The 27,717-nt window shown below is 33.5% G+C and overlaps 2 protein-coding genes across 6 annotated transcripts in view; one reads left to right on the forward strand and one right to left on the reverse strand.

The window, feature by feature from the left end:
* Positions 1 to 27,717, forward strand: part of SOS1 (SOS Ras/Rac guanine nucleotide exchange factor 1) — a 148,580-nt gene that overhangs the window by 104,594 nt on the left and 16,269 nt on the right. For both annotated transcript variants that reach the window (XM_030857875.3, XM_030857876.3), the window contains exons 9-17: positions 5,036 to 5,163; positions 5,950 to 6,605; positions 15,117 to 15,198; positions 15,956 to 16,078; positions 16,591 to 16,694; positions 17,848 to 18,070; positions 19,180 to 19,299; positions 23,433 to 23,595; positions 24,096 to 24,213. In XM_030857875.3, coding sequence (XP_030713735.1) covers positions 5,036 to 5,163; positions 5,950 to 6,605; positions 15,117 to 15,198; positions 15,956 to 16,078; positions 16,591 to 16,694; positions 17,848 to 18,070; positions 19,180 to 19,299; positions 23,433 to 23,595; positions 24,096 to 24,213 — 1,717 coding nt within the window. The remainder of the gene's footprint in view (positions 1 to 5,035; positions 5,164 to 5,949; positions 6,606 to 15,116; positions 15,199 to 15,955; positions 16,079 to 16,590; positions 16,695 to 17,847; positions 18,071 to 19,179; positions 19,300 to 23,432; positions 23,596 to 24,095; positions 24,214 to 27,717) is intronic.
* Positions 7,493 to 27,717, reverse strand: part of ARHGEF33 (Rho guanine nucleotide exchange factor 33) — a 120,698-nt gene continuing 100,473 nt past the window's right edge. The window contains exons 19-20 of one of the 4 annotated variants that reach the window (XR_009566160.1): positions 13,359 to 13,518; positions 7,493 to 11,566 (exon numbers count right to left, since the gene is read on the reverse strand). Coding sequence is in view for 1 of the 4 variants with exons in the window: in XM_060309312.1 (XP_060165295.1) it covers positions 13,437 to 13,518 (82 nt within the window). In the remaining 3 variants the exon portion in view is untranslated. Of the gene's footprint in view, positions 11,567 to 12,344; positions 12,462 to 12,508; positions 13,519 to 27,717 lie in introns of those variants that run through there. The other 3 variants (XR_009566161.1, XM_060309312.1, XM_060309319.1) reach the window with 3 other exon arrangements.

The following is a 27,717-nucleotide window of genomic DNA, read 5'->3' on the forward strand; positions in this document are numbered from 1 at the left end:
CCTGGAAGTCCTCAACTCTTCTCTGTCATTCTCCACATCACATCCACTTCGTCACCAAGTAAGTCCTTTTCATTCGTGAAAAGGATCTTCTTTTGGATTCATCTTCTGTTCATTTCCTCTCAGTACTCTATCAGGGCCATGATCATCTCATCTCCCTTCAGCCTTGCCTTTCCCATCCTCACCCCCCACATTTGCTGTTTCCTAGGTAACCAAACCAAAGCCATTTTTCTAAAATGCAAATTTGATCACATTAGTCATTAGCTTAAAACCCTTAATGGCTCCGCATTGACCCAGGTTAATGTTCAAGTTCCTAATAAGGCTTGCAGCCCTGACTTGGTCCCGGTTGACTTCTCCAACATCTTAACTCCTCACCTCTCCCCACCCCAATCCTTCCCAGCCACCAGGTTCTACTCTTCTGCCAGTTTCTCTCAGCCTTGGTCCTGAATAACTCTTTGATTACACATGCTATTTCTTCTTCCTAATACATTTTTTGTACCTCTGTTTCCCCATAGCTAAACCATTCTTATCCTTTGAACCTTATAGTCATTTCCTTCTGGAAGCCTTCCTTGCTATCATCTCTCCCTTTATTAAGTCAGGGGCCCTTGCTGTGTATTTCCAGAGTGCCCTGTATTTTCCCCATTATAGCACTTTGTCATTCATCTTCTCTTTTACACTCTAAGCTCTAACATCAGTGACCAGATTTGGCTTGCTCACTGTCATATTTTCATTACTTATAAATAATGGATGGTTAATTAAATGTTTGTTAAATTAATTCTGATTGGAACTTCACTGGCTTCCCCTGTAGATCTGCCCTTTTGAGTTTCATTCAGCTACTATTAATATTCTAAATAGTTTCTAAAAGTGTACAAAAGACCATTTAATTATCTCAATAAAACTTATGACTTTCCTCAAAAACTTAGAGAATTTTGCTTTAATTTCCTAATAGTGAACTGTAAGTCAGGTTATAATTTATATTTTAAGATTTCACTTTTATATTTTCAGCCATTGGCTAATTTAATAAAGATATTGTTTCATTTAAATTACAATTATGGATTATTTATAGTGTTACACTATTTATTTCATGTATTATATACCACCTTGGCAATGGTCATCTCCTTGCTTGTCTTGGGGGGAAAATAAGGGTTAAGTAAAAGAAGATCGAATTCTGTTAATATCATTAACATCACATACTGGTTGAAATTTTATATATTTTAGGAGAATTATCTGCATATATGAAATCACTTTAACTCAAAAAATAACATTTGGGGGAAAGGAAGGAACTAGTTATGAAATTTACTTCATGATTCCTATCTTTGCTTGTGTTCTCACATTTTGTGATGAACTCATATATGTACACAATATTTAAGATAAAGATAAATCTTTAGCTTTATGTTCCAAATCTTAGACAATTATAGTGTATATTTCTTTAAAAAAAATTTTTTTATTGAAGTCAGTTGATTTACAATATTGTGTAACTTTCAGGTGTTCAACACAGCAATTTAGTTATACTATGTTTCTTGATTATATATTTTGTCATCCTTGTGCATTGCAATTTACCTATTTGAATGGAATAGGTTTTATTTGGTGAATATTTTCTAAACAAGTATTTCAAGTCATTTCAGTTCTTTGGGTAGTATATTGAAAAGGACTGAGAGTTGGAAATCCTGGGTTCTGGTCCTGCCTGCCTCCATCATCAAGTATGGCAGTTCCTTTATTCTATAGTATTTCTTGTTGGAGAAAACTAATTTCTAGAAATAAAAACATATGGATTCAAGTTTGTTTTTAAAGAGACACAAACATTATATGTTTGTGAATTAGTTGAACTTATATACATTGCATCAGGTACAGCACTTTATTTTTTTATGTGTAAACCAATCTTGAGTTTTATTTGTCTCCTATCTTTTTCCAGTTTAAAGCTTCTTAAATTTAATACTATTTATCTCTCAGGGTTTCCTTTGGGCATGCGATATACCATATTGACTACTGCCCCTTCTACTTATTTCGAAAGGACCCCCCCAAAAAAAAACAAAAAATTACTGGTAAAAGTGGCTCCCTTCTTTTGAAAACATGTATTTTATCATCTCTGTAGATCGTATGATTTACCATTGTGCTTTAGAATATGATGCTCTGGGTAAGTTTAAATACATTCTCATATACGGCAATGTAATATCACGACTTGATAATTTTTTAAACTATTTAGTAAACAGCATTTGTAAAATTAAATTGTTGCTGTTACATAGTGTTATTAAATAGGCACCCATGAAAAGCATGGTATTGAATATCACTTTGGTAACAAGAGGATGCTGCTTTGTGGAGTCTCATTTACATACTAATTGCCATTGCTTTGTTTCTGTAGCAACAATAAGCCACCCCTTTGATGGTGGTTAGCTTGAATTATTCTGCACCAATGCCCTGTTTAAATCAGCTATGTTAAGTAAAAGAAGCAAAGAATGCTTATAAGGAAGGTCATTTATTACATTGAAATTTGTTTTAGATGCTTGACTAATGCTGTGAAGGTAAATATTACATTTAAAAATTATTTCATCAGTAAAGTTTTATGGTTTTTAAAACAGACTTTGGGTTTGTGCTTTTAAAATATATTAAAAATATTTTTGAGATACCAGTATATTCTGTATGTGAAATGCTATAGTTAATGATAGATAAATGACCCAGAAACTTGAAACATCTTTAGAATAGAAAATCAAATGCATGTCTAAATGGATTTGTTACTTTCAGAGTTCTTTTTATGTGTTAGAATTGTGTTTTGTATGACTTTAGGTATGTTTGCCTGAATTAATAATATTAAAAATATCAAAGGATAGAATGTAAAGGACTCAATAATATTCTGTTGTTAGTGTCAACTCTTTTTTTTTTTGCTTTGTATCATATTGACTTAAATATTGAGTGATTAAATTCTGAAACAACTCAGTGAAGTAGTTTACTCTTTAGTGGTACTTTTATTAAACCATCTAGAATTTTGCCCTTTCTTACTGAATATTGCTTTCAGTGTTAGATTGTCTGCTGCCTTTGAAGCCTAAGCTTGATAAAGTTTATGGTAATATTTTATTTGTCTCCAAAAATTCTGCCATATGAGAGGTAAATAGTTTAGAATCATAGAGATGGAAGATACTTTTAGAGATTACCCAGAGTCCAGCCTTCAGCCTACCATTAACATCCATTAACTAAAAACCTAGTTTCTTTCTTTATGAACACTTGGCCATTGGCTTTCTTTAATCTGGCTGGCCATGGTGAAGAGAAATACTATGAGTAAAAGGTATTTGCATACTTTTTGTAAGGTAGCTGTTTTTAAGTCTCTTATCCTTTAGCAACTGTCTCCCTCCCCCAACCCTTTTTTGTTGGAAATTATGTGAATAGATTTTTGTTTTATTTAATACAAATGAGACTGAATATTTTTCTAAAGAGTACAGATTATGCCTCAGTGAGTTTTAAATAATGGATAGAAGAAATCTGAATAATAAAACCTGATTGTTAAATAGATATTACAATATATTTATTACTTCTGGAATATTTGAGCATTAAGATATTTTAAGCAAATTATTTTTATAAAAATTGTCTGGAGCATTGAGTAAGAATATGTTTACTTTTCATTCATCAGTACACACATGTGTGTGCGTGTATGTGTGTGCGTGTGTGTGTATAACCTGTATCAGTTGAAGCAAAAAAGGAATTTATCATTACTCTTTAAGAGATACCTCTCCAAGAACAAAGTTCTTAAAGTACTAATGGATAATGAAGCTCTTTGAAAAGTAAACCTTTGTAAATTACTATTTTTTATGGTTTTATTTCTCAAGTCTTTTTCCTTTATGACCGAGAGTAAGTGTTCTTAAATGTTGCATGAAAGCTCTATTAATAAACGTCATTTCTTAACTTTTCCTTTTTGGTGGCCACAAAGAGATTTATAAGGTTACTGAATTATTGTCACTTACTGTCACTCATACCTCAGTTAACTGCTTGCTTGAATTACCGCCACCTAGTTGCATTGATGATTAGTAGTTATTGATGACTCAGTTCTTATTAAGTACAGACTTTCTGTCTGGCACATGTGGCATCTTTAGCCACTAATTGAAAATGTGCTTGAGTTTCACTAACATGTATATTCCTAGTTTTACTCAAAATCTTAACATGTGAATACTGACAAAGTTCTTCATGATACCAATGTTAATTCTGTAGTAGAACTACAAAGGAAAGCAACTTGCACCTATATTGTATGTTACCATTTACAAAGTGCTTTCATTTTTAATAACAATCCCATAAAATAGGCAAAGCAGGCGTTTTATAAGCCTCATTTGACAGATAGGAAAAGGGGGGCTCATAAGTCAAGTAATTTGCCCCAAGGTCACACAGAAAGTAGAGTCAAATTTTGATCTTAGGTTTTGTGTCTTCAACTTCCTCTCCACTATATTGCATCCTTCTCTGTATATTTATCTTCCTCGGCATTCCATTGCTTACAACCGTAATGTGGGAATCAGAAATCTAAGACCAAATTACACACTTCAAAAAAAATCTCATCTGTGTGTCTACTGTGGTGCCAAGACCTATGATAGTAAAAAGATAATTTATGTCCCTCATTTCCTTTCAGTAATATTTATCTGAGAAGCTGCACATTACTGCCTGTCAGAAGGTGTGATATCTGTTAACACTGTTTCTACATTTTTTGTTTTTTTTAATGTAGAAAACTTGGTTGCATGTTGATACGGATAGTAATATAAAGGAAGAAAAAGACTTCTAAAAAGAATAATAGGGGCTTCCCTGGCGGTCCAGTGGTTAAGTCTCCACGCTCCCAATGCAGGGGGCCTGGGTTTGATCCCTGGTCGGGGGACTAAGATCCCGCATGCACGCCTGGCACAGCCAAATAAATAAATAAAATATATTTTATGACAGGTTTAAATTTTTTATTTATTGTGGTAGAAAGAGTTAATCAATGTTATCTTTATCCTTAAATAAAAATGGGATTATTATTTTTTGGGGCCAGAACTGTTCTGCTAATTCAGATTTGTCACTTTTTACTTTGCAGCAGTTAGAAGAAAAGAGTGAAGATCAAGAAGACAAGGAATGTTTGAAACAAGCAATAACAGCTTTGCTTAATGTTCAGAGTGGTATGGAAAAAATATGCTCTAAAAGTCTTGCAAAACGAAGACTGAGGTGAATATTTTCACTTTTTTTATAATCCTCCTTTTCACCCTGAATATTGTGGTATAAATTCAGGGATCCCAGTTCCCTCCTCAAGTAAACAATGAAGAAAATACTTTTAGTGACAAGCTTGGTCTTTCAGAGGAAGTGACATCAAAGCCAAGAGAATTTGTTATTGTTTGAAAAACCTTTCATATTTGTGCATTTTCCTTGCATACTCCCAGACAAGACCTCCTGAGAGTCAACTGGTAAGCTAAAGGAGAGATAGAGCAAAATGTATTGGGTAGATTTATGTCAACATCATTGTTCTGTCAAAGTAAAATTAGTAGTGTCTTTTATTTTAGGGATTATGTAACTCAAGGCATTAATTCAGATAATATGCTTCCAGTTTCCTAATTATAATATATACGTGGTTTTTAACTTTAGGTATTATCTACTTAAGCATTTCTAGATAAATTTTTTAATCTTTCTTTTCTTTCACTATATTGGGCTACTTTTTAATACTTGTCATTCTAAATATTTCATAGCCATGGTAGAAGTAATCATTCTGTAGCTAAATTTATAGGGTAGAATTTTGTCAATAGTCAGTTGTTCTTTTTAGAGCACTAAAAAAATGTCTCCACTGTGTTGCTTTAGTTTCCAGAACTGTGCAATTTTGTAACACTAATATATTTGGAGAAATAGTGAAAACCTTCTCAGTGCAACTTTTTAAAATATACTTTTGCACTGTCATTTATTTACATGAATTGTAGATTTCCTGTCATCTTTGTACTAACCATGTTTTTTCCTTTATCCTAGTGAATCTGCATGTCGGTTTTATAGTCAGCAAATGAAGGGGAAACAACTAGCAATCAAGAAAATGAACGAGATTCAGAAGAATATTGATGGTTGGGAGGGAAAAGACATTGGACAGTGTTGCAATGAGTTTATAATGGAAGGAACTCTTACACGTGTAGGAGCCAAACATGAGAGACACATATTTCTCTTTGATGGCTTAATGATTTGCTGTAAATCAAATCATGGGCAGCCAAGACTTCCTGGTGCTAGCAATGCAGAGTATCGTCTTAAAGAAAAGTTTTTTATGAGAAAGGTACAAATTAATGACAAAGATGACACCAATGAGTACAAGCATGCTTTTGAGATAATTTTAAAAGATGAAAATAGCGTTATATTTTCTGCCAAGTCAGCTGAAGAGAAAAACAATTGGATGGCAGCATTGATATCTTTACAGTACCGGAGTACACTGGAAAGGATGCTTGATGTGACAATGCTACAGGAAGAAAAGGAGGAGCAGATGAGGCTCCCTAGTGCTGATGTTTATAGATTTGCAGAGCCTGACTCTGAAGAAAATATCATATTTGAAGAAAACGTGCAGCCCAAAGCTGGAATTCCAATTATCAAAGCAGGAACTGTTATTAAACTTATAGAGAGGCTCACATACCATATGTACGCAGGTAAGAAGCATGAACTTGCCTGTCACTTTTATTCTGCTTCAAGCTGATTTTTCTTTGCTGCACAGGTCATTATGCCTAAAATAGAAAGCAAACTGACAGCAAAAGACCTCCGCATTATCAGAGTTGATTTTCCTTTGACTAAAAATACCGTCACTTTATATTTCTTTGAAATTTTATAATCTTTCTACCACATTTACATATGTTACTTTTAACTTTGCAACCAGAGTTATAAATAAAGTTACTGGGCTAAATTTAGACAGTGGCAGAAACAAGACTAAAAGTAGTGATAAATCAATCATCATTAGGGTCTAAAAATCTTTTTACTCCTTTACCTCTTTTTTTTCTTTCTTTTTCATTACTGAGATTATAAAATCAGTAAAAATTCTAATTGATATCCATTACCAAAATTGTGCTGGTAGTACATTATATATACAGCATTGCTTTTTCTTAATTTCCATTCCTAAAATTTATTAAATTTAGCAATCCTGGGAGTCATTTAAGTTTTCAGTATTTTTTGCTTTTTACAACTGATGTTATTTAGAGAACAGTTTCACCTTAGCGCAATTTTTAGAGACAAACATAGGTGTTTGGAGGATTCCTAGGGGGTTGAGACATGTTTGTCTTTAAATGGGCTGCATCAAATATCGTGTTTGAGAGTAAGGAACAAATATAATGATCGATTTTTTTAAAGTAATTTTATTTCTTCTAATAAAGTAACATGATAATCCAGTGTTCTTCAACTTCCCTACATAGTAGGAAATTTGACGATTGTAAAATACTGTGGAAAGAGCACTCACTGTTAGATTCACACCTTCACTCTATCACAGTTCCTTAAGGTTTTAGAACCTTAGTTTTCATCTCAAAAATCAACATCACAACAGCTGTCTTAGAATATTGTTGGAAAGAATAAATGAAATATGTGAAAGCTCTTGATAAATATAAACTTATTTTCAAAGAATGCTTTTATTACAAAGACATATGAAATCAAACACAGCTCTTATAAGTGCTATTCTTAAATAGTTGAATGTGTAAGTTAACTTCCATCCCCAAACTTTTTGCTTAAATATATTTCTATCTCTAGGATATGTGTGTTTCTGGGGAAATTTCTCCAGTTTTGAAAGTCCTTCAAATGGGTTCTCAGTTTTCTCTGGAAACTATTCTGGCACCAGTTGAATCTGGTAGTTCTTTTGCTAGTCTTTTCCATAGTGAAATGATAGTGTTTTCCGTAGGCTAATTTTAAAAGCAGTTTGGGCCCTTTAAGTGTATATCATTTGGTAGTAGCAGGCAGTAACTGAAACATGTTGAATATAATGAAAGAAGACTCTGGGATTCCAATTTTACTATTGATTTTTCACCTAGAAACTTCTGTAGTCAGTATATTCATTTTACTGACCCAAAAATAAAAAACAGATCAAAGCACAGAAAATTTAAATAAGCTGCCGAGGATTCTACATGAAAAATAGATTATTCTGTCATCTTTTTTTACATATGAAACTTATTTTGAGAGGTACAATTTTCCGTAATTAATATGACCTGTTTATTTAGTTGATGACCATCAGCTTCTTTAAGATCTAGAATACAGCTTAAAAAAATGTTTTTATTCATTACCTGAAATTTGTAGTTGCAAAATTGTTATTTCTTTGCTACTTCTGCAGGAATTTTTAAGGTTATAAAGGTTCAGGTTATTCTTCTTGCCACATTATTCTGATTTTTGTGTCTTGGAAGATTCACAGAACTTTTTATCATAAACATTCTAAACTATTCATCGTTTTAAGTACCTTTGTTTTGGGTTCTTAGACTATTTAGAGTAGAATTAGTCCTTAGATTCTTATCTATGTGAGGCAGAAGTTGTTTTTTTTTTCTTTCTGTAGAGCAATACAAGTGGCAGGTGCTAAAGAAGACTTGCTAGTGTTTACTATCACAAGTCAGTGGTATTTGATTTGGAAAATATTTTCATATTTCAAAATTTTTAATATAATTGTTTCTTTAAAGCTCCTATTGTTAATGATAAAAATTTTCTTTACTGCTTGCTTTATTTCACAGAACTGACTTATGATTATTAATAAGCAGTTATAGAACTACAAGTAAATATTTTTTTTTCAGGGGACTGTGCCTTTTATTTTTTGAATGAGGAAACTTCAAAACAAGCAAAACTAGAACAAGCATAGCTTGATAGTTTTTCTTTTTCTTGGCAGTCTTTTCTCCTTAACGTACACAATGCTAGCTAAGTCTGTAGACACAGTACTTTTGCTATGGTGTTTTATTAGTTACTTTTGATAGTTGCTCTCATTTACATTAATTTTTAGCTTTTGAATAGAATAACTTAAATGGTTTTATTTCTAGTTAATATAAAACACTTAATTTATAGAACTTTGCAAAGTTAGGTGTATTCAAATTTAAATTGACAAGATTTTTTACTTTTTTAAAATGTTAAAGTTTTTTTAAAAATTCCTTTCATTAATTTCTTGAGGAATAAAAAGCCACTGTTGGGTTCAGAAGTGTTGTAGCTAAGCTTTTTGACATTTTTCTTTCCTATCTTATTTTGAAGCTTAATTGAATATTTTAATTTATGTCATAAATATATTACTAGTGTAACTAAAACCCGTAAGCAGCTTTCATGAATTGTGATTTATCGTACACACGGTACGGTAAATAATTAATAAGTATTAATTATTAGCTTATTTGACTTCTGTAAGGTCTGTGACTGAATGTATTACTGGCAATATAGAATGTGTTTTTAATAGACCATGTATGAACTTGTAAAACATGAAAGCAGCTATTTTTTTAAGGTCTTTTCCAGCTCAGATGGACTCTTGGTCCTCACTACAATGATAATAGATCAGCTATTTGTTTAAAGAACTGTTGGTCTGCTCTATTTAATTTTGGTTCAGTTGGTTGATAGGTATTTTATCAGAGAACATACAGTGCAAGTTGTGGCTTACACTGAAACAAAAACTAAAATTTAACTTGCATATTTTTATTACATTGTATAGAATTATAATGAGACATTGGCTGTAATAAATAAGAAAAATCCAATAACTAATAAGCACTACTTTCAGACATTATCATAAAAGAAAACTTGTTTAACCTTACTTAATTCAGACTTCATTGTGGCTTCAACCAGCTTGATCACTCAAGTGTTTTAACAGTAATTTATGAAACAGAGCTATAGATCTTAGATGATCAATCCTTCACTTTATAGACCAAAACCCCTGCAGTTTGTGATTTGCCAGAAATCATACCAGTTAATTGCAGAAAGAGGACTAGAAATTAGGTTTCTTGACTCTTGAAATAGAGTATACTTGATACCATGTTACACTGACTCATGAATTTTTTCATTTTTAGAATATAATTTTTATTATGTATATTGAATAGTAAAAATAAAGAGAATTACTTGCTTGGTTTGAATTGCTAGTAATATAAACAGTTTGTTCACTTCTGGGCAAACACAGATCTACTATGAAGATATAGTCAGAGTACTGTTATTTTTCTTACTGAAATAGGTAATAAATTCTGACTATAGATAACTTCTATTTTAATGCATAGATTTTAGTTTGTATTTAGATATTGGTCATTATAATTTTAGTTTTTAACAAAATCCAGTCAGTCTATTGGTGGTGTTTGCTCTGTAAATGTAGGTGAATTAGAAGGTGCTTAACTGTTGCTCAAAAGAATTGCAACAGGGTTTTATGTGGGATCTAATTTATAGTGCCTCAGGTCCAGTGTTTCTAGACATACAATAATTAGTTAACTACATCAAAACTTCAGAATTCATCTGAAATGGTGTGGGGGGAAATTGTCTAGTCAAGTGGATCATTCTGCATCTGGTAAGGATGTGAAGAGACTTTTACCTACAGTAAGAAAGCACAAAGCAATATACATAAAAAGCAGAAGATGAAAGTAGGAATTTCACTTCTGTTACAGAGTTATAGGAAATAATTTAGTACAAATTAATTATTGAGACTTTAAAACAACATGGGTGAAGAAATATGGTATGTCTGGTTTTGATAGTCTCTCTTAGAGAAATGAGATGACTTTGTGGTAGGGGTCTTTCAGAACTGACATTATATGGAAACAAAAGCTTTTCATACTGAATTGTGGGGAAAAGGTGTTTCCCATGCATGGTGAATTTCTCTTTTAAAGAAAATGGTATTGAAAAAATTTAAGCCAGTTGATATTTTTCTTTAAAGTATTTACTGCTATTTTATGCCCTCATATAGAAAATTTGCAAAAATCTGCGTTAGATTTCTTTGGAGTTTGTGTCCTGTATAAGCTCAGTTCGGGTGTTTTAACTTTTAAAAAAATCTTTTGAACGAATTTTTGATCTATAGGGCAGTGCTGTTCTATTTTTAAACTCTCTGATTTTTTTTTTTAAGTGTGTGTGCGTCAGCATAGCGTCTGTTTCCTTTTTTAAGGAATTCAAGAGTGATTGTTTATAAATCCTTGTTGAGGAGCTTATTGTTTCTTGTAGCGTTTTAAATGGCTGTATTAAAGGGAGAATTATCACATGAACAGACATCCTGATTAACGGTGTTTCACTATGGTGGTTGGGGGAGGGGTATTTACATAAATAACTCTATGTAACAAATATTTCATAAATTTATTGACCTTGCCAATAAAAATGTGTTAAAAAAGGATTAAATTTATCACCTCGAATCTAGTATGCTGTATTCTGAACATTAATGTAAATATACTCTGATTTCCTAAGATTTTGAAGAATTGTACAATAAAATATTATCAAAGAAAATAGCTTTAGAATGAGGGAGACAGGCAGCTAGAAGGCCAGCAGAAAATAGAAAACACGGCTCATATTTGAAATAGCCTGGGCCGAGACCGGGGACTTGATGGTAGAGTTGGCAGGTACTTGTACACACAGAGAGGTTGGGTAGACGGAGGCGGAGCAGCTAGTGAACATGGTGGACATCTGAGTCCAGGGCTTTGAGGGTAGAAAAGAGTGTTACCTAAAATGGTGAAGAAGAAAAACCACAGAGGATGTTTTTGCCATTGCTCGTATTGAAATCCATTAGGGGTTGTGTTTGAGAAAGAGGTTTGTGGAATTACATCCACTAGCAATAAACAGAAAGAGGAGAATATCGAAATAGTTGATTTTCAATTTCTCCACAAATATTTGTGCTTATGTTTTAAAACCAAATCAGCCTGGCTTTTATATTTTTAACGCATTTGCCTTCCATCTGTCTCTGAAACATCACTTTATAATACAGTTAGATAAGAGGCAGTGTAAAACTTAGCTATTATCATTGTCTGATAAATGTAAGTAGGTACTTTGTTTTCCTATAAAATTATATAACCTGTCCTTATTGACGGATACTTTTAAAATATCTAAGTATTTTAGTCCTTTGTATCATCAATAAGATAAAGGTTTCCAGTGATTAGTGTGACATATGTGTCACTATCACTGAAATGGAGAAATCAATAGAAATAAAAATAGCTTCTGGAATATGGAATTTTGTGCAAAATTTCAAATACAGATGTTATGTCCTCTCTTAATGTAAGTTTTTCATTCATTAGCAATTTCCCACTGCTTTAGAAACTAGAAACAGAGCCTAAATTAATACAAGCCTGGGAATATATGCAGCCTTTAAGATGTTTTTTGAAAGTACTTAAAACTCTTGCCAATTTTTCTTGGTTTATTTTTAGCTTCTGCTGGTTTTTTCTGTTGGCAAGACTGCTCTAATTTCTAATCAAGCTAAAAACAACTTAAACTTGAGTCACTTTAGAAGTTAATACAACAGTGATGATTGTGGGAGTGTTTATTGCACCGCCAGCTTCAGAAACTCCTCTTCTGAATAGTGTACAGGAAGGTACAGCTGCTACTTCCTAAAATCTGGAAGAAGGCTTAACAAGAATTACAGAATCACAATTAGACTGCTAATTTCTCAATGACTTTAGTGCCTTTAACCAAGATTAGCAGTTTACAGCTTCATTCTGAATTAATCATTTATGTGAATTTCTACAGTGATTATGTAACTCATGGATTCATTCTTTATATTTAGCTCTCACAGCTTTGGAAACCTTAACAGATCCTTTAATCCAGGGAGGTCAGGTGATATGGCAGAAAAAAGCAGTAAATCAGAAATCACACGATCTAGATTCTGGTTCCATCTCTTTCACTCTATTGTGTGACTTTAGATAACTCTTAGTTACTTCTGTCATATGTAGAAAGGGAAAAACAGCAGCCGCCCTGCTCACTTCACAGAAATCATACGGAATGAATTATGTGAATGCTCTTTGAATTCATTACGTAACAGACATCAGGAATTGATGTGACCCCTTTTGACTGATGTGGCACTGAGGCACATCATGACTTTCCCAGCATTGTCATCAGTTAGTAAAGCACTGAAATGGCCAGAAGTTTTGGTATAAGATGAAAAGGCTGTTTTAAAATAGTTTGCCTTTAAAAATAGCCAGTTTTCTTAAAACATACTTTAATTCACTTAGAACTTGCTTTTCTTGTTTTTCAACTTAAAAGTATCTTTGATATCCCACAACTTTTTAGCCTGACTTAGGTGGCATTTGAGAAGAAATGGATCTGGATATTGATTTTAGACTTTTAGACTAAAATAAACTTTTCTTTTAAAAAAGGGAGAGGTTACCCTTAATTTTGGAACACAGCTCAGGGATATTTGGAGCACTCTGTACTAAGGGTCTGGCCTCTCCAACAGTGACAGCTCAGCATCTCTACAGTGGCCACTGCTTTTGCTTCCTAAGTACATGATGTTTGAGTAGCCTCACCTTTACATATAGATTTGCAGAACAGGAAGAAGATTCTTGAAAGGGAGGATTGTGATGAAACCGATATAAATCTCTGTTTTAAAATCTTGTACAGCCTTCTGTTTTAAAATCTTTTCTTCTGGTTGAGACATTAGTCTTTAACGTTTGAGGAACTCTGTAACTGAAGACAAACAATAAAATACCAACAAAGAGGAAATTACTAAAGGATTGTATCTATTTAAATCACTTTTATCAGTAACCCACTCTAGCCTCAGAAGGTATGAAGCTAAAGGAGAAGAGGGCCATTTAAAACCAATATATTTTTATTATGTAAATTTTTCTTTAACTTAAAAATTTATTATAATCTTAAATTCAAGGTTGTCTGATATTTAAATCAATTCATTATCTTAATGACCACATATACCAATAGATTGGAAAGAGATTTCTATTTTATGATAAATCCATGAATTTGATTTTGGCGGGCGGGGGGGAAGTTAACATAGTTATTTTATTTTAAGGCTCAATTTAGGGTGATTCTTAGACAGAATCAGACTAAATAGAGATTTTCCATGCAAATGAATTTGATTCTTGCTAAATCCTATGCTAATAACAGACATTGTATTTCTTATAAAGAATCCATAGTGTGTAGCCTAACAAAAATAAAGGTAGTTGCTACTCTCAATAAATTTATCATTAAATTATAGCTTACCATTCCTTAGTGATGTGAAGCAGGAAAAGGATACTCCCAATAAAAACACTCAAGTTAATGAATTCTCCCCTCATCCTTTTTAAAGACTCTTACAACTAAATGTGGACCTTGATGAAATTTGAGTTACAGTGAGTGGTGAGTGTTTTTTTTATTCCCCATTATGGGAAGATGTCTCCCGCCACCCCCAACTCCCTTTATGCAGATGATAGCCCAGGTCTCTTGTGCTGATGACAGCAGCCTTTCTCCACAACTCTGGGAGAATACTGTCAAGGAGAGACTCAAGTAGGCAGGCCTGGAGAGGTGATCACACTCAGTCAGCTTCCTGCTTTACTTCATGAAGTATGAATGAAAAGCAAATCCTTTCATGGAAGGAGTTGAAGACTCCCGCTCTTATGATTGAACTCTCATTGCGTCTACTTGCAATGAAAGTAATTAAAAGTTGTGAATAGAGCCAAATCAACATATTCTTACACATTTAATAGTTTTAATAACATAGGTATTTATAAGCATCTTTTAGCAGTTTTAATTAAGACTTTTAGCACATAAAACCATTTAGAAACTATTTAACTTAATCTACAACATTATGAGATCCAATTTCCAGTCCTATGCTCTATTAACATGATTTAAAGAAATCCAGATAACTAATCCAGATAAACTAGTCTGAAGAGCAGGAAAAGTAATGGGTTATTGCTGTGGCCTTTCTGTTTACAAGGGAGATAAACCAACTGGTGATGTTCTGAGATCCACATAGCACATGGAAGCTTGCTTTTATGCTCTGCCTTTCTTCCCTTTGTATTCCTGTGGCCAATAATGAGTTTAATATCAGCTAGTCAGAGTGTGCAGAGGTCAAGAAATAAGTTGATGTAAAATTTTAGTATCAATGATTTTGCCACTAATTTAGGAAGAAACTAAAGTTAGCAGTTGATTTCAAAGTCCAAAGCATTCTGTGTGGTCAAAACATTTTGGGACTTTTAAAATTGACTATTTAATCTCTTTTGAAAATGTAAATAATAGTTTTAATCATTCTGAATAAAAGATTTTAATAAGATATTTTTCCTTTTTCTTCATAGATCCCAATTTTGTTCGGACATTTCTTACAACATATAGATCCTTTTGTAAACCTCAAGAACTACTGAGTCTTATAATAGAAAGGTCTGTCAATTTAAAATGTTTAAATTCTTTGTTCTTTTTTTTAATGAGATTGAGCTAAGATATGGAAATATATTGAATGAGCTTTAAGTTGTCGTTCATGAATACCTTAAGAAGAAAATCTCTTGGATGACCATTTATTTTATAATATGTTAGCTTTGATTATTTAAATACAAAAATAGGCAGACTTTTTTACATGGAAACTCAGTATGTGAAATTTCAAATTTACAGAATTAATCAAGTTAAAGACTATAAAAATGTAGAATTTAGGCTCTGGAAATTCAAATTTTAATGATTTAAATGTTCTAAACAGAATTTTTCAAATACACCACATGTTGAGGAAAATAGAGTGAACAAGTACTGTAATCAAGAAAAGTGTTTCATGTACCCAAAGAGCAGTCAGCTTTTCAGAACTTACCCTTAAAAAGTTTTATGTTGGCTGATTTAGAGTAATTACACAAGCCAAAAATGAATATCATTCCCTTAACTTTATAATCACACTTATTTTTAGACTTTGCATGTGTTCTTTATTATGTTTCTAGTTGGTTTTATTTATATTGGCAAGTATTAATTTCCTCTTAAAAAATTAAATCATTAGTCTTTACATTATAGAATCCTCACTTGTTTTCACTGATGTGTATATCCTTAGTATTTTTTCCAGTGCTCTCGATTGTGCTGACTAGTGAAAAGATTTGTAGTTTTCTGTTTGCATAATTTGATATCATTGATCTTTTCATTAGTTTGTTCTGTTTTATGTTAGGTTTGAAATTCCAGAGCCTGAGCCAACAGAAGCTGATCGCATAGCTATAGAGAATGGAGATCAGCCCTTGAGTGCAGAACTAAAAAGGTTTAGAAAAGAATATATACAGCCTGTACAACTGCGGTAAGCATTAAATAAGTAACTGAAGTAAATAAGCTTTTGTTGAATTTTTGTTTCAGAGTTAAATAAGGATGTTTCCCAAGCAAGGAGGAAGTAACATGTAAAATGAATGAAGTAAAGAGGAGTTATCAGAAATTACTGTATAAGTCTTAATTAACATAGAATTTTGAAAGTGGTAGGCCACTTATAAGATTAAAGTTGACCCTTGAACAACGTGGGGGTTAAGGACACTGACCCTTGGCACAGTAGAAAATCCAGTCAGCCCTCTGAATCTGTGGTTCTGCATCCACAGATTGAACCACCTGCCTAGGGTATAGTACTGTGGTATAGATTTAGTGGGAAAAAAAAAAATCCAAGTATAAGTGGAGCCGTGCAGTTCAAACCCTGTTATTCAAGGGTCAGCTGTATTTAATTTGGTAAGAGTTACTCTGTTTTCATTTATACCACTCATTGTGATAAATGTTTATGTCCGAGTTCCCATGTAATTTGATTCTTCTTCTGTGTTAATGCCATAGAGTATTAAATGTATGTCGGCACTGGGTAGAGCACCACTTCTACGATTTTGAAAGAGATGCAGATCTTTTGCAGCGAATGGAGGAATTTATTGGAACAGTAAGAGGTATTTTTTTTTTAAGTGCCTTAGTTTTATGTGTAATAAAAGTACCAATATGGTAACTATCAACTGACATCACTACTGCTCAGTGTAGTTAAGAGGTATTTGTAATAATGCCAGCATAACCAACTGGAAAAGTTAAAAATTTTTGCCAGTTTTGACCTACAAATTGTTTAATAATCATCCTGTTGATCCAATGAATTTTCATTTAGTAAATCAACTTACTGATATTTTGGAATTGGATAGAAAAAGGTCTCAATTTATGCTGTCTTAACACATCTGAAAATATGTGTACCAAAGGACAATTAGGAACTGTTGTGCCATTATAACACCACGATGGAGGTTGACTGGGACACAATTAGGTGAATAGTGCATAACATATCAGAGAGGCAGCAGAGCATACTGAACCTGAGAGCCGAGAAACAAGAGTTCTCTTCCAAACACTGCCACTCACTAGATAAATGACTCTGGCAAAATCATTTTGATTCTTTAGACTTCAGTTTCCTTTTCAGTAACATGAGGAGCTAGGCTTGATGATCTCCAGTTCCCCTTCTAGTTTTAAAGATACTTTGATTGTATAGGTCTAAGGATGTCCTAGACAAACTTGTTTCTATTTCCATCATACACTTTAAATGAGAATCAAAATATAAAGTGTTAAATAATAGTACTTTCATGCATAGTACAGAACGAAGCCACATCGAAAGCTCACACAAAATGAAGGAGTCCTCTGCACTGTTTGGTTTATAAAATGCAAAGTTTGTTAGATTAACAGCTAATGTTGTATGTTCTATCATTATAAATCTTATTTGTGCAAGATAGATCTTTTTTGGAGAGGATTATAAAATAATATTTTGAACTGAAGTTTAGAACAATAGAGGTGAAAAGTTTCTACAAATAAATTACTTTCTCTTATTTAAAAAGGATATGAAAGAATATATACCAAACTATTAACAGTGGTTATCCACTTGAAGAAAACTGAGATTGGGATAGGGAATAGGGAAACGGTAAAAAGGGAACTTCATTTTTTAATTTTGATCATTTGAACTTTTTATAGCAAAGATATATTCAGGTATCACTTATACGATTTTAAACTATTTTTTTAAAAATAAAATATTGACTAAAATGTTTAAACGTTATTTTTAATGTAATGTTATTTCAGGTAAAGCGATGAAAAAGTGGGTTGAATCCATCACTAAAATAATCCAAAGGAAAAAAATTGCAAGAGACAATGGACCAGGTCATAATATTACATTTCAGAGTTCACCCCCTACAGTTGAGTGGCATATAAGCAGACCTGGGCACATAGAGACTTTTGACCTGCTCACCTTACACCCAATAGAAATTGCTCGACAACTCACTTTACTTGAATCAGATCTATATCGGTATGTAATTTGATGTTCAAGCTGAAAAATCCTTTCAAATGAGTTAACTTTTAAAATGAAATGCTGATCCCTGCCATGTAGGATTGTTATAAGACATAAATGAGATAGTACATGAAGTCTTGTAATAAGGCCTGATGTATGGAAGGCTCCTCTTTCACTCCCTCATCCTCTTTTCTCTATCTGGATTTACAGCGTCTCTCTTTCTGCAGTCACCCCTAGTTGGTAAAGTTAAGTTCAGATCCTGGCTTTACCAATTGTTGGCTTGGTATCCTTGGGCAACTTTAACCTTCTGGTGTAACTTTTATCCCTCTGCTGCTTAGTTTCCTCAAGAGTAAAATGGGGCTAATGATGGTACCTACTCCTGGAGCTGTTGTGCAAGGTTTAAAATAGTCCATATATTTACAGCATGTAGCACATTGCCCAGCACAGAGTTAAGGGCTCAATGAGTTAGCTACTGCCATTGTCATTGAGAACTTAAGTCATTGCCATTTAGCCTTTTATAGTTTTCCTACATTGATATAATTACTATCTCAAAAAAATGTCTGTTTCTAGTTTTAAATTTGGACTATTTAGATTTCAAACTATTTAATTGTGTAAAAACTAAATGAAAAAAGGAACTAAATTTATAGATCTCCCACCAAAAACCATCACTGTTTCCAAAATCAGTGTTAGAATGTATTTTATTTCTTTCCCAGTACCCTTCCCAGGAGGGTTTTTTTCCCCCTCCTTTAGGAGGGGAAAAAAAAAAAAAGATTTATGAATGCAGTGATTACTATACCCTCATTGGACTGATTATTATAACATTTCATTTATTTAAAAGAATTATCCCAAACTACTTTCTCACCCTAATTTGTTAGATAATATTTATAAGTGCTGGGAAAGATACTATGAAGAAATCCCAACCTTGCCCAAAGCAAAATGGTACTATAAAGCAGTAAAAAAAAAAGTACACAGGTACATGCATACAAAGTTTTTTTAAATCTATAGAAAACAATGCAAAATTATAATGTTTTTGTTCTTGTTTTCATAAACCTTTTACCTCATTTACTTAATAAAACAGTATACTAGAGGGAAAAGTATCACATAGAATTATGTCTTGATGATTTTAGAGCTGTACAGCCATCAGAATTAGTTGGAAGTGTGTGGACAAAGGAAGACAAAGAAATTAATTCTCCTAATCTTCTGAAAATGATCCGGCATACCACTAATCTCACTCTGTGGTTTGAGAAGTAAGTATTACTGATCTTCTTACATTTCATAGCAGTTATGTTATAAATTTCACTGCAATTCTATTTGTCTCATGTCTTTTTTGTTGTTCCTCTGTTCCTCCTTTTTTTTGCACTGAGTGAATAATTTTCTAATGCAGCATTTTAAGTTACTTTATTAATGATTATTTTTAGGTTTGCCACATACATCATAACAGAATTAGCTTCAGATTTATACCAGAATTCTAGTGATATGTAGAAATGTTACTCCTCTGTGGCTCTATTCACTCCCTCCCTTTTGTGGTATTATAATATATATTACATATAATTAACGATGTAGATCTAACAATACGCTGTTATAATTATTGCTTTACTACCATTTGCCGTTATTTTCTTAGCCTGTTACAGCTTTGCTCTCACCCACTCTTTGTGTAGTTATTGGCAATGTATTTCACATACATTACATTTCTCTATGTTATAGGCCCAACAATACATTACATACACATTATTTTATACAATTGCTTTTTAAATCAGTTAAGAAAAGCAATAAGGAAAAAAATAGGCATTTATAATGTTTTTTATAATCATATAATTACCTTTACCAGTGCTCTTTGTGTGGATTCATATTACCATCTGGGGTCACTTGCTTTCAGCTTGAAGAACTTGCAGTACAATTTCTTATATGGTGGGTCTGCTAGCAACAAATTCTCTTAGTTTTTGTTTATATGGGAAGGTCTTTACTTTGCCTTCATTTTTTAAACAATACTTCTCTCTTCAAGTTTAACTATTTTTTTCTTCTGTCAGTTCAAATGGACTATTGAGTCCCTCTAGTAAAATTTTTATTTTAACTATTGTACTTTTCAAATCCAGAGTTTCCGTTTGGTTTCTTTTATAATTCCTGTGTCTTTTAGGATACTCCCTATTGGTGCACATTGTAATCATACTCCCCCTTTACTTTTTAAATATACTTTCCTTTAGTTCTGTGAACAAATTCAGAATGGCTACTTTGAAATCTTTTTTTGTTAAATCTGACATATCAGGTCTGTCTTGCAGGCAGTTTACTGTTGCCTGTGTTTTCCCCCAGTGAAGCCTGACATTTTAGACGTCAGAGGGGTAGGGAGCCCTGTGTTCTTGGCTGTCTGGGCTAACTGCCCCCCACCCTACCAACCCTGCAAGGTTCTCTGAGGAATGAGGGTAGAGGAAGTCTTGGTTCAGATACTACAAACTCTTGCCTCTCTTACTGAATTGTTGTACATTTTCCTGAATAGATGTTTCTCTGTCTTTTTTAAAATTAATTAATTTATTTGTTTGTTCGTTTATTTATTTATTTATTTTTGGCTGCATTGGGTCTTCATTGCTGCACGCAGACTTTCTCTAGCTGCAGCGAATGGGGGCTACTCTTCATTGCGGTGGCTTCTCTTGTTGCGGAACATGGGCTCTAGGCACGCAAGCTTCATTAGTTGTGGCACGTGGGCTCAGTAGTTGTGGCTCACGGGCTCTAGAGCACAGGCTCAGTAGCTGTGGTGCACGGGCTTAGCTGCTCTGCGACATGTGGGATCTTCCCGGACCAGGGATCGAACCCATTTTCCCTGCATTGGCAGGCAGATTCTTAACCGCTGCACCACCAGAGAAGTCCGAGTAGATGTTTCTTTATTTGCCATTTGCTCTTAGGGCCATTTCCAGAGACTGCCAGAACTTTATATATGTAATTATATGTATAATTTTCACCAGTTTCCCTGAGGAGTAAGTAAACAGAACTTCTTACACTGTCATGTCAAAAGTCCAGAATCTCAATACAATTTTATAATTGGAGCCAGATATTAGAGTTATATGTATTGGCCATATTTTTTATGATCTTGACCCATATTTTATAAGGGTGATATGAAGTTGCCACAGATCATATTGGCATTATCAGAACACAAGACCAGTGACATAAAGGAATGACTGGAATGTGAGCTAGAGTGTGGATAAAGACCAGAAAGCAATTCCTAACGAGAAATAAGTCATCTGAAAGTTAGGACTTCCTTCTATTTATGTTATTACTTCGTAGCCTCTAAAAAGTAAAACTTTGGAATTTGCCCGCTAACTGTTGCTTCCTGATTTCTTCTTTATCAAGTCAAATAACTACACTTCAGTTGCAGAAGCGCTTTGCCATCATAATAATTAAAAGTTATGTCTATAAAGAGGAAACATAACTCATAAGACATACAGACCATTTTCATTTCTGTCCTATTTTTTAATAGATTACTGAGAAGGCGGCCATTTCCTGATCTTTTTCCTTTCTCTTTTTGCTTTTTTTAATTGTGGTAAGATTTTTTTCATGTACAAATACAGTATTATTATCTATAGGCATAATGTGCAGCAGATCTCTAGAATTTATTTATCTTGTGTAAATAAGTGCTAATCAACGTGAACATTTATACATGTTGATTAGCAACTCCCCATTTCCCCCTCCCCCAGCCCCTGGCAACCATCATTTTGTTCTTTGCTTCTATGAGTCTATTTTAGATACCTCATATATGTAGAATCATGCAGTATTTGTCCATCTATGACTGGCTTATTTCACTTAGCAAAATGTCCTCACTGTTCATCCATGTTGTCATATATTGCAAGATTTCCTTCTTTTTTGACTGAATAATATTCCATGATACATGTATTTCTCATTTTCTTTATCCTTTCATTTGTAGATGGACATTTAGGTTGTTTCCACATTTGACTATTGTGAATAGTGCTGCAATGAACATGGGAGTGCTAATATCTCTTTGAGATTACAGTACTTTTGGATAAATACCTAGAAGTAGGATTGCTGATCATATGATAGTTCTATTTTTAATGTTTTTGAGGAGCCTCCATACTGTTTTCCATAGTGGCTACATCATTTTGCATTCTCACCATTAACATTGTACAAGGGTTCCAGTTTCTGCCTTTTCAGTGGAAGAGGTTCTTGTTCATTTGCCACAGTGGTTTTTTAGCCATAGATGTGCATTAGAATTGAAGTCACTTCCAGATAAATCATCCCAGACTTACCTGGTTTTTATAAAAGCTCCACAGGTGATCTCATTGTGTATACCTAGTTAATATCAACTGAGTTTAAAAAAAAAATGTAAACATATTATACTTGTATCATACCTTTTAAAATGTCTAGATAATTAGTTAGCTGGTATATGATTTGTAGACATCTGACGCTTTAATGCATAAACATGTTATGTTTAATTTGATAAGGCAAATTTATTTTGATAGTTTTGCAGTGGTTGTTTTTTCAGTGTTAGATCAGCCTCACCAGAGAATAGTGTAATCCACAACTTTACATTTTTGTTAATGTTTAATATTGATTTATATTTTCCATACGTGTATTTTATTTTTTCTTAGATTGAGTTGTTTACTATCACGTTATTGAAAACCAAGTTTAAAATATTTTCTTTATTGATAAGTGATTAGTAAATAAAAATTTTTCTCAAATACTAGAAATAGAGAGTAAATGCTCACTGAGGAATTCTTTTTTGAGCATAGCTTACTTTTAGCTATTTACTTGGATATATATGTACTTTCCAAGGATTCTTGGTATTTAAATGTAAAGAGCTTTTGTTTTCATTGACTTTTTTATTCTTTCTAAGTAATTAAAATTTTTTTATTCTGAATGGTGGTAAAACACTTTCATTCACTTTTTAACATTATAGTGCTTATCTAAAGAGCTGTTCTTAGAAATGTAGGTAATTATTTCTGTATGTCAAAGAAAGAAATTAAGCATTAATCACTAAAATCTTACAATTAGATGAAGAATAAGAGGCAGAGAATTCTTAAATTTGAGAATAATTTCCCTAGAACACACCCACATCCTAAAGACCAGCATACATTCAACAAGATGATAGACTGATCAGAGAACTCCAATACTGAGAGAGAATGCACCAAATATAATAGGAAGAATGACTGACCGGTTGACTGTATCAGTCTGGAAAACAGTGACAAGCAGCATGCCTGACCGAAGGCATTGCCTTCTCTTCCATTCACCTACTATTTACCTGCCATTCTGAATACGTATTCTCTACTGTTACACTATAGCTGCCCTCCATTCCATTTTGTTTGCTAAATTCTTTATATCATATCTTCGTTGGGAAAACTCCAGATTTTTTAATTCACTTTTTGTCTTTGATTCCCAGATGTATTGTAGAAACTGAAAACTTAGAAGAAAGAGTAGCTGTGGTGAGTCGAATAATTGAGATTCTGCAAGTCTTTCAAGAGCTGAACAACTTCAATGGTGTCCTTGAGGTTGTCAGTGCTATGAACTCATCACCTGTATACAGACTAGACCACACGTTTGAGGTAGGTTTGCTTATCTAAAGGTGTTTTTTCCATTCCCTGTTCCTAGGAATCAGGATGTTAACAATTATGACCTTTAATTTTTACATGCCTCATCTATCTTTTCAGTAACAGCTGAAATGATGGAATTACCTAAATTTTGTATTGAATTGGTTGCTCTTTGTAAATTAGGCAGTCTCATTAAAATGTATTCACAGGTCCTAGCCTAAGTTAGAAGAATAAAAAGATTTCAACACCTTATTTGTAATATAATGTACAACTAAATGCTCACATAACTTGTTTGAGGAATGGCAAGATAAGATAGATTTCTCACACACACACACTTTTTCTTTACGTTTGTACTAGGGTCTATGAAGATAGTCTCTTTGAAGCAGTATTATCATTCTTAGAATCAAACTGATACTGTTGTGTTTGGGCTTTACTCTAAGCCTGGCATTTTTTGGCAAAACCTGTGATTCCCTTTGTAAACCTATATTCCCTAAACATTATTTTTTTTATTGTAGCAAATACCAAGTCGCCAAAAGAAAATTTTAGAAGAAGCTCATGAACTAAGTGAAGATCACTATAAGAAATATTTGGCAAAACTCAGGTCTATTAATCCACCATGTGTGCCTTTCTTTGGTGAGCATTTCTTCTTAAATCTTTATCGTGTTTCTGGATAAAACAACAGTTATTTCATTAAATGACTGAGTTAAACACATGTCTAATATACCAGCAGAAAGTACTTAACAAATATTTAGCACCTGAATCCCCTTAGAATTTTTCTCTATGAGGACTTTTTTAAGATGAAGCCCAATATGTACATTCCACTTTTTATTTCTATATTGTTCAGCCATTCAATATTGTATAATGCTTACTTCTGTTTTAATATTCATAGAAATCTTTTTATTGACTTTTAGTAAACCAAACACTCTACAGAAGAGGCATGGCCATATTTACCCATACTTGATAATCATGCTGCTTATAAACAGTCTCACATGGCTAAAAACCATAGTGCACGTGCCTCTGGGCCCACACCTTCTATGCATCAAAATTTTACCTATTCTTTTTTCCTTCCCTTCTGCACCAGAGTAAGGTAGTGCCTTTTCTTTCTTTTAAGACTGAAACCTACCATCTGAATCTTCTCCCTTTCTGTAGGTTCCTCTATCTTATTCCATCATTTATTTCCTGTATTTTATTTCTTTAACATCTTTATTGGAGTATAATTGCTTTACAGTGATGTGTTAGTTTCTGCTTTATAACAAAGTGAATCAGCTCTACATACACATATATCCCCATATTCCCTCCCTCTTGCATCTCCCTCCCTCCCACCCTCCCTATCCCACCCCTCTAGGTGGTCACAGAGCACCGAGCTGATCTCCCTGTGCTATGTGGCTGCTTCCCACTAGCTATCTGGGTAGTATTTGGTAGTATATATAAGTCCATGCCACCCTCTCACTTCGTCCCAGCTTATTTCCTGTTATTTTATATCTTCAATATCTCTTTCACACTGGTTTCTTTTCTCTGCTGGTATATATGCTCTCATGATTCTTCCTCTAAATACTTAAAAAAATTATGACCTCAATTACACATCTGGTGTTTAGTCTTTTTAGTATGTGGTGTATTTTCTTCTAGCCTTTTCCTCATCTCTATTTATATATTTTCTATATAGCTTTAAGTTATACTGCATGTAACATTGTTATGTCCTGATATTTTTTCAATTGACATTTTTGATCAGGCTTTATAACCAACCAGTTTTGTACATATACATATTGTATATAGTTGTAATTGTGTGACAGGTACACATTGTTCACTTTTTTCACTTACCATATCCTAGATATATTGTTGTGTTTTATTAGTCTTCATAATTACCATTTCTAATGGCTACATGATATTCTTTAAAGTTGGTATGACAGTTTATTTAACTGTTACCCTATGACCTGACGCATGTTGTTTCCAGCTTTTTTGCTTTCCTAAATAATGTTATAATGAATATCTTCATATTTATACCTTTCTTATGTATTTGAGAATATTTTCTTGAGCAGGCTAGCCAATCTAACTAGATAATTTATATCTAGCTGGATATTTCTTGAGCTAGATATTTTACCAGTCTGCCTTTTAGTTGTTATTCTTTGAAATACAGTAATTTTAAAATTCTATAATCTGTCCATTTTTCCCATTATGATTTCTATTGTTTCTGACTGTAGAAAGTTCTTCCAGTCTAGTAACTTAACATTCAGTCATATTTTCTCCTAGCTTTATGATTTAACTTTTAAAATTATATTTAACTCTTCAGTCAAATTGAAGTCTCTTTTAGATATCATATGAAATATTCAAATTTGTTTCTCCACCAGATTGTTTATATGTTGACCCATGTTTATTGAATAAGTCTTCTTCATCCCCATTTATATATGGTACCTCCTTCTTTAAAAAGTATTGTTTCCCATTAACTTCTTTTTATTTTATTTTATTATATTTTAATTTTATTGGAGTACAGTTGATTTACAATGTTATATTAGTTTCAGGTGTACAGCAAAGTGATTCAGTTATACCTATACATATATTAATTCTTTTTTAGATTCTTTTCTCATATAGGTTATCACAGAATACTGAGTAGAGTTCCCTATGCTATACAGTAGGTCCTTATTGGTTATCTGTCATATATAGTAGTGTGTGTGTGTTTATCTCAAGCTTCTGATTTATCCCTCCCCCCAACATTTCCCCTTTGGTAACCATAAGTTTGTTTGCGATTTCTGTAAATCTGTTTCTGTTTTGTAAATAAGTTCATTTGTATCTTTTTTTAAATTAGATTCCACATGTGAGTGATATCATATATTTGTCTTTCTCTGTCTAACTTCACTTAGTATGATAATCTCTAGGTTCATCCCATTAACTTCTTATGCTAGTGCCCCAGTCTTAATGATTGGCACTTTATAATCAGTGATTCTCAACCAGGGCGATTTTTGTCCTCCAAGGAACATTCAGCAATGTCTAGAGGCATTTTTTGTTGTTCGAGTTGGGGGGTGCTAGAGGCCTCTAGTCAGTAGGGGACAGGAATATTGCTAACAGCCTGCAGTGCACAGGACAGCCCGCACAACAATATCCAACAATATTAAGAAATATCCAGTTTAAGAGGTCAGTAGTGCCAAGGGTAAGAAATCCTGCTTTAGGGACTTCCCTGGCGGTCTAGTGGTTAGGACTCGGCACTTTCACGGCCGTGGGCCGGGGTTCGATCCCTGGTCGGGGAGCTAAGATCTCACAAGCCACATAGCTCAGCCACAAAAAAAAGAAGAAAGAAAGAAAGAAAGAAAGGAAGGAAGGAAGGAAGGAAGAGAGAGAGAGAGAGAGGGAGGGAGGGAGGAAGGAAGGAAGGAAGGAAGGAGGGAAGGAAGGGAGGAAAGAAATCCTGCTTTATATTTATAATATTTTCATATATAATAAGATTGGTTTGTTGATGTTTCTTCAGTATTTTCTTTGCCAATTTTGTCTCTTTATTTTTCCAAATGAACTGGGGAGGGGGAGTGATTCCCCAAAATACAGTTGGAATGATCTATCAATTAATTTGGAAAGAACATTTATGATAATTAGCTTTTTCCTAGGTATTTTTGATCATGAATGGTATTCATTTTTTAATAGTCAATTTCCCTTAATTCCAAGAATTATTAATTTCCTGGGATTTTCTAGATATTTAATCATGTCTACCGATAACAATAGTGTCTCTTCTTTTGATTTTATTTCTGTGTTAGGCCTTACAGCATTAGTCACAACTTCCCAAACAAAGGTTAAACAGTGGGCTTCCCTGGTGGCGCAGTGGTTGAGAGTCCGCCTGCCGATGCAGGGGACAACGGGTTCGTGCCCCAGTCTGGGAAGATCCCACATGCCACGGAGCGGCTGGGCCCGTGAGCCATGGCCGCTGAGCCTGCGTGTCCGGAGCCTGTGCTCCGCAACGGGAGAGGCCACAACAGTGAGAGGCCCACGTACCGCAAAAAAAAAAAAAAAGGTTAAACAGTAATAAAAAGAAGTTCTGTTTTCATCTCTGTTTCAGCAGGGATAGGTATAATTTTGCTATTTGCTTGATTCGATGCTATTTATTATGTTAAGACAATTTCTTTGCATAGTTATCTTCTGTGTTTTTGTTGGCAGTAT

This window comes from Globicephala melas, chromosome 12, assembly GCF_963455315.2.
Source record: "Globicephala melas chromosome 12, mGloMel1.2, whole genome shotgun sequence".
Classification (NCBI taxonomy): domain Eukaryota; kingdom Metazoa; phylum Chordata; class Mammalia; order Artiodactyla; family Delphinidae; genus Globicephala; species Globicephala melas.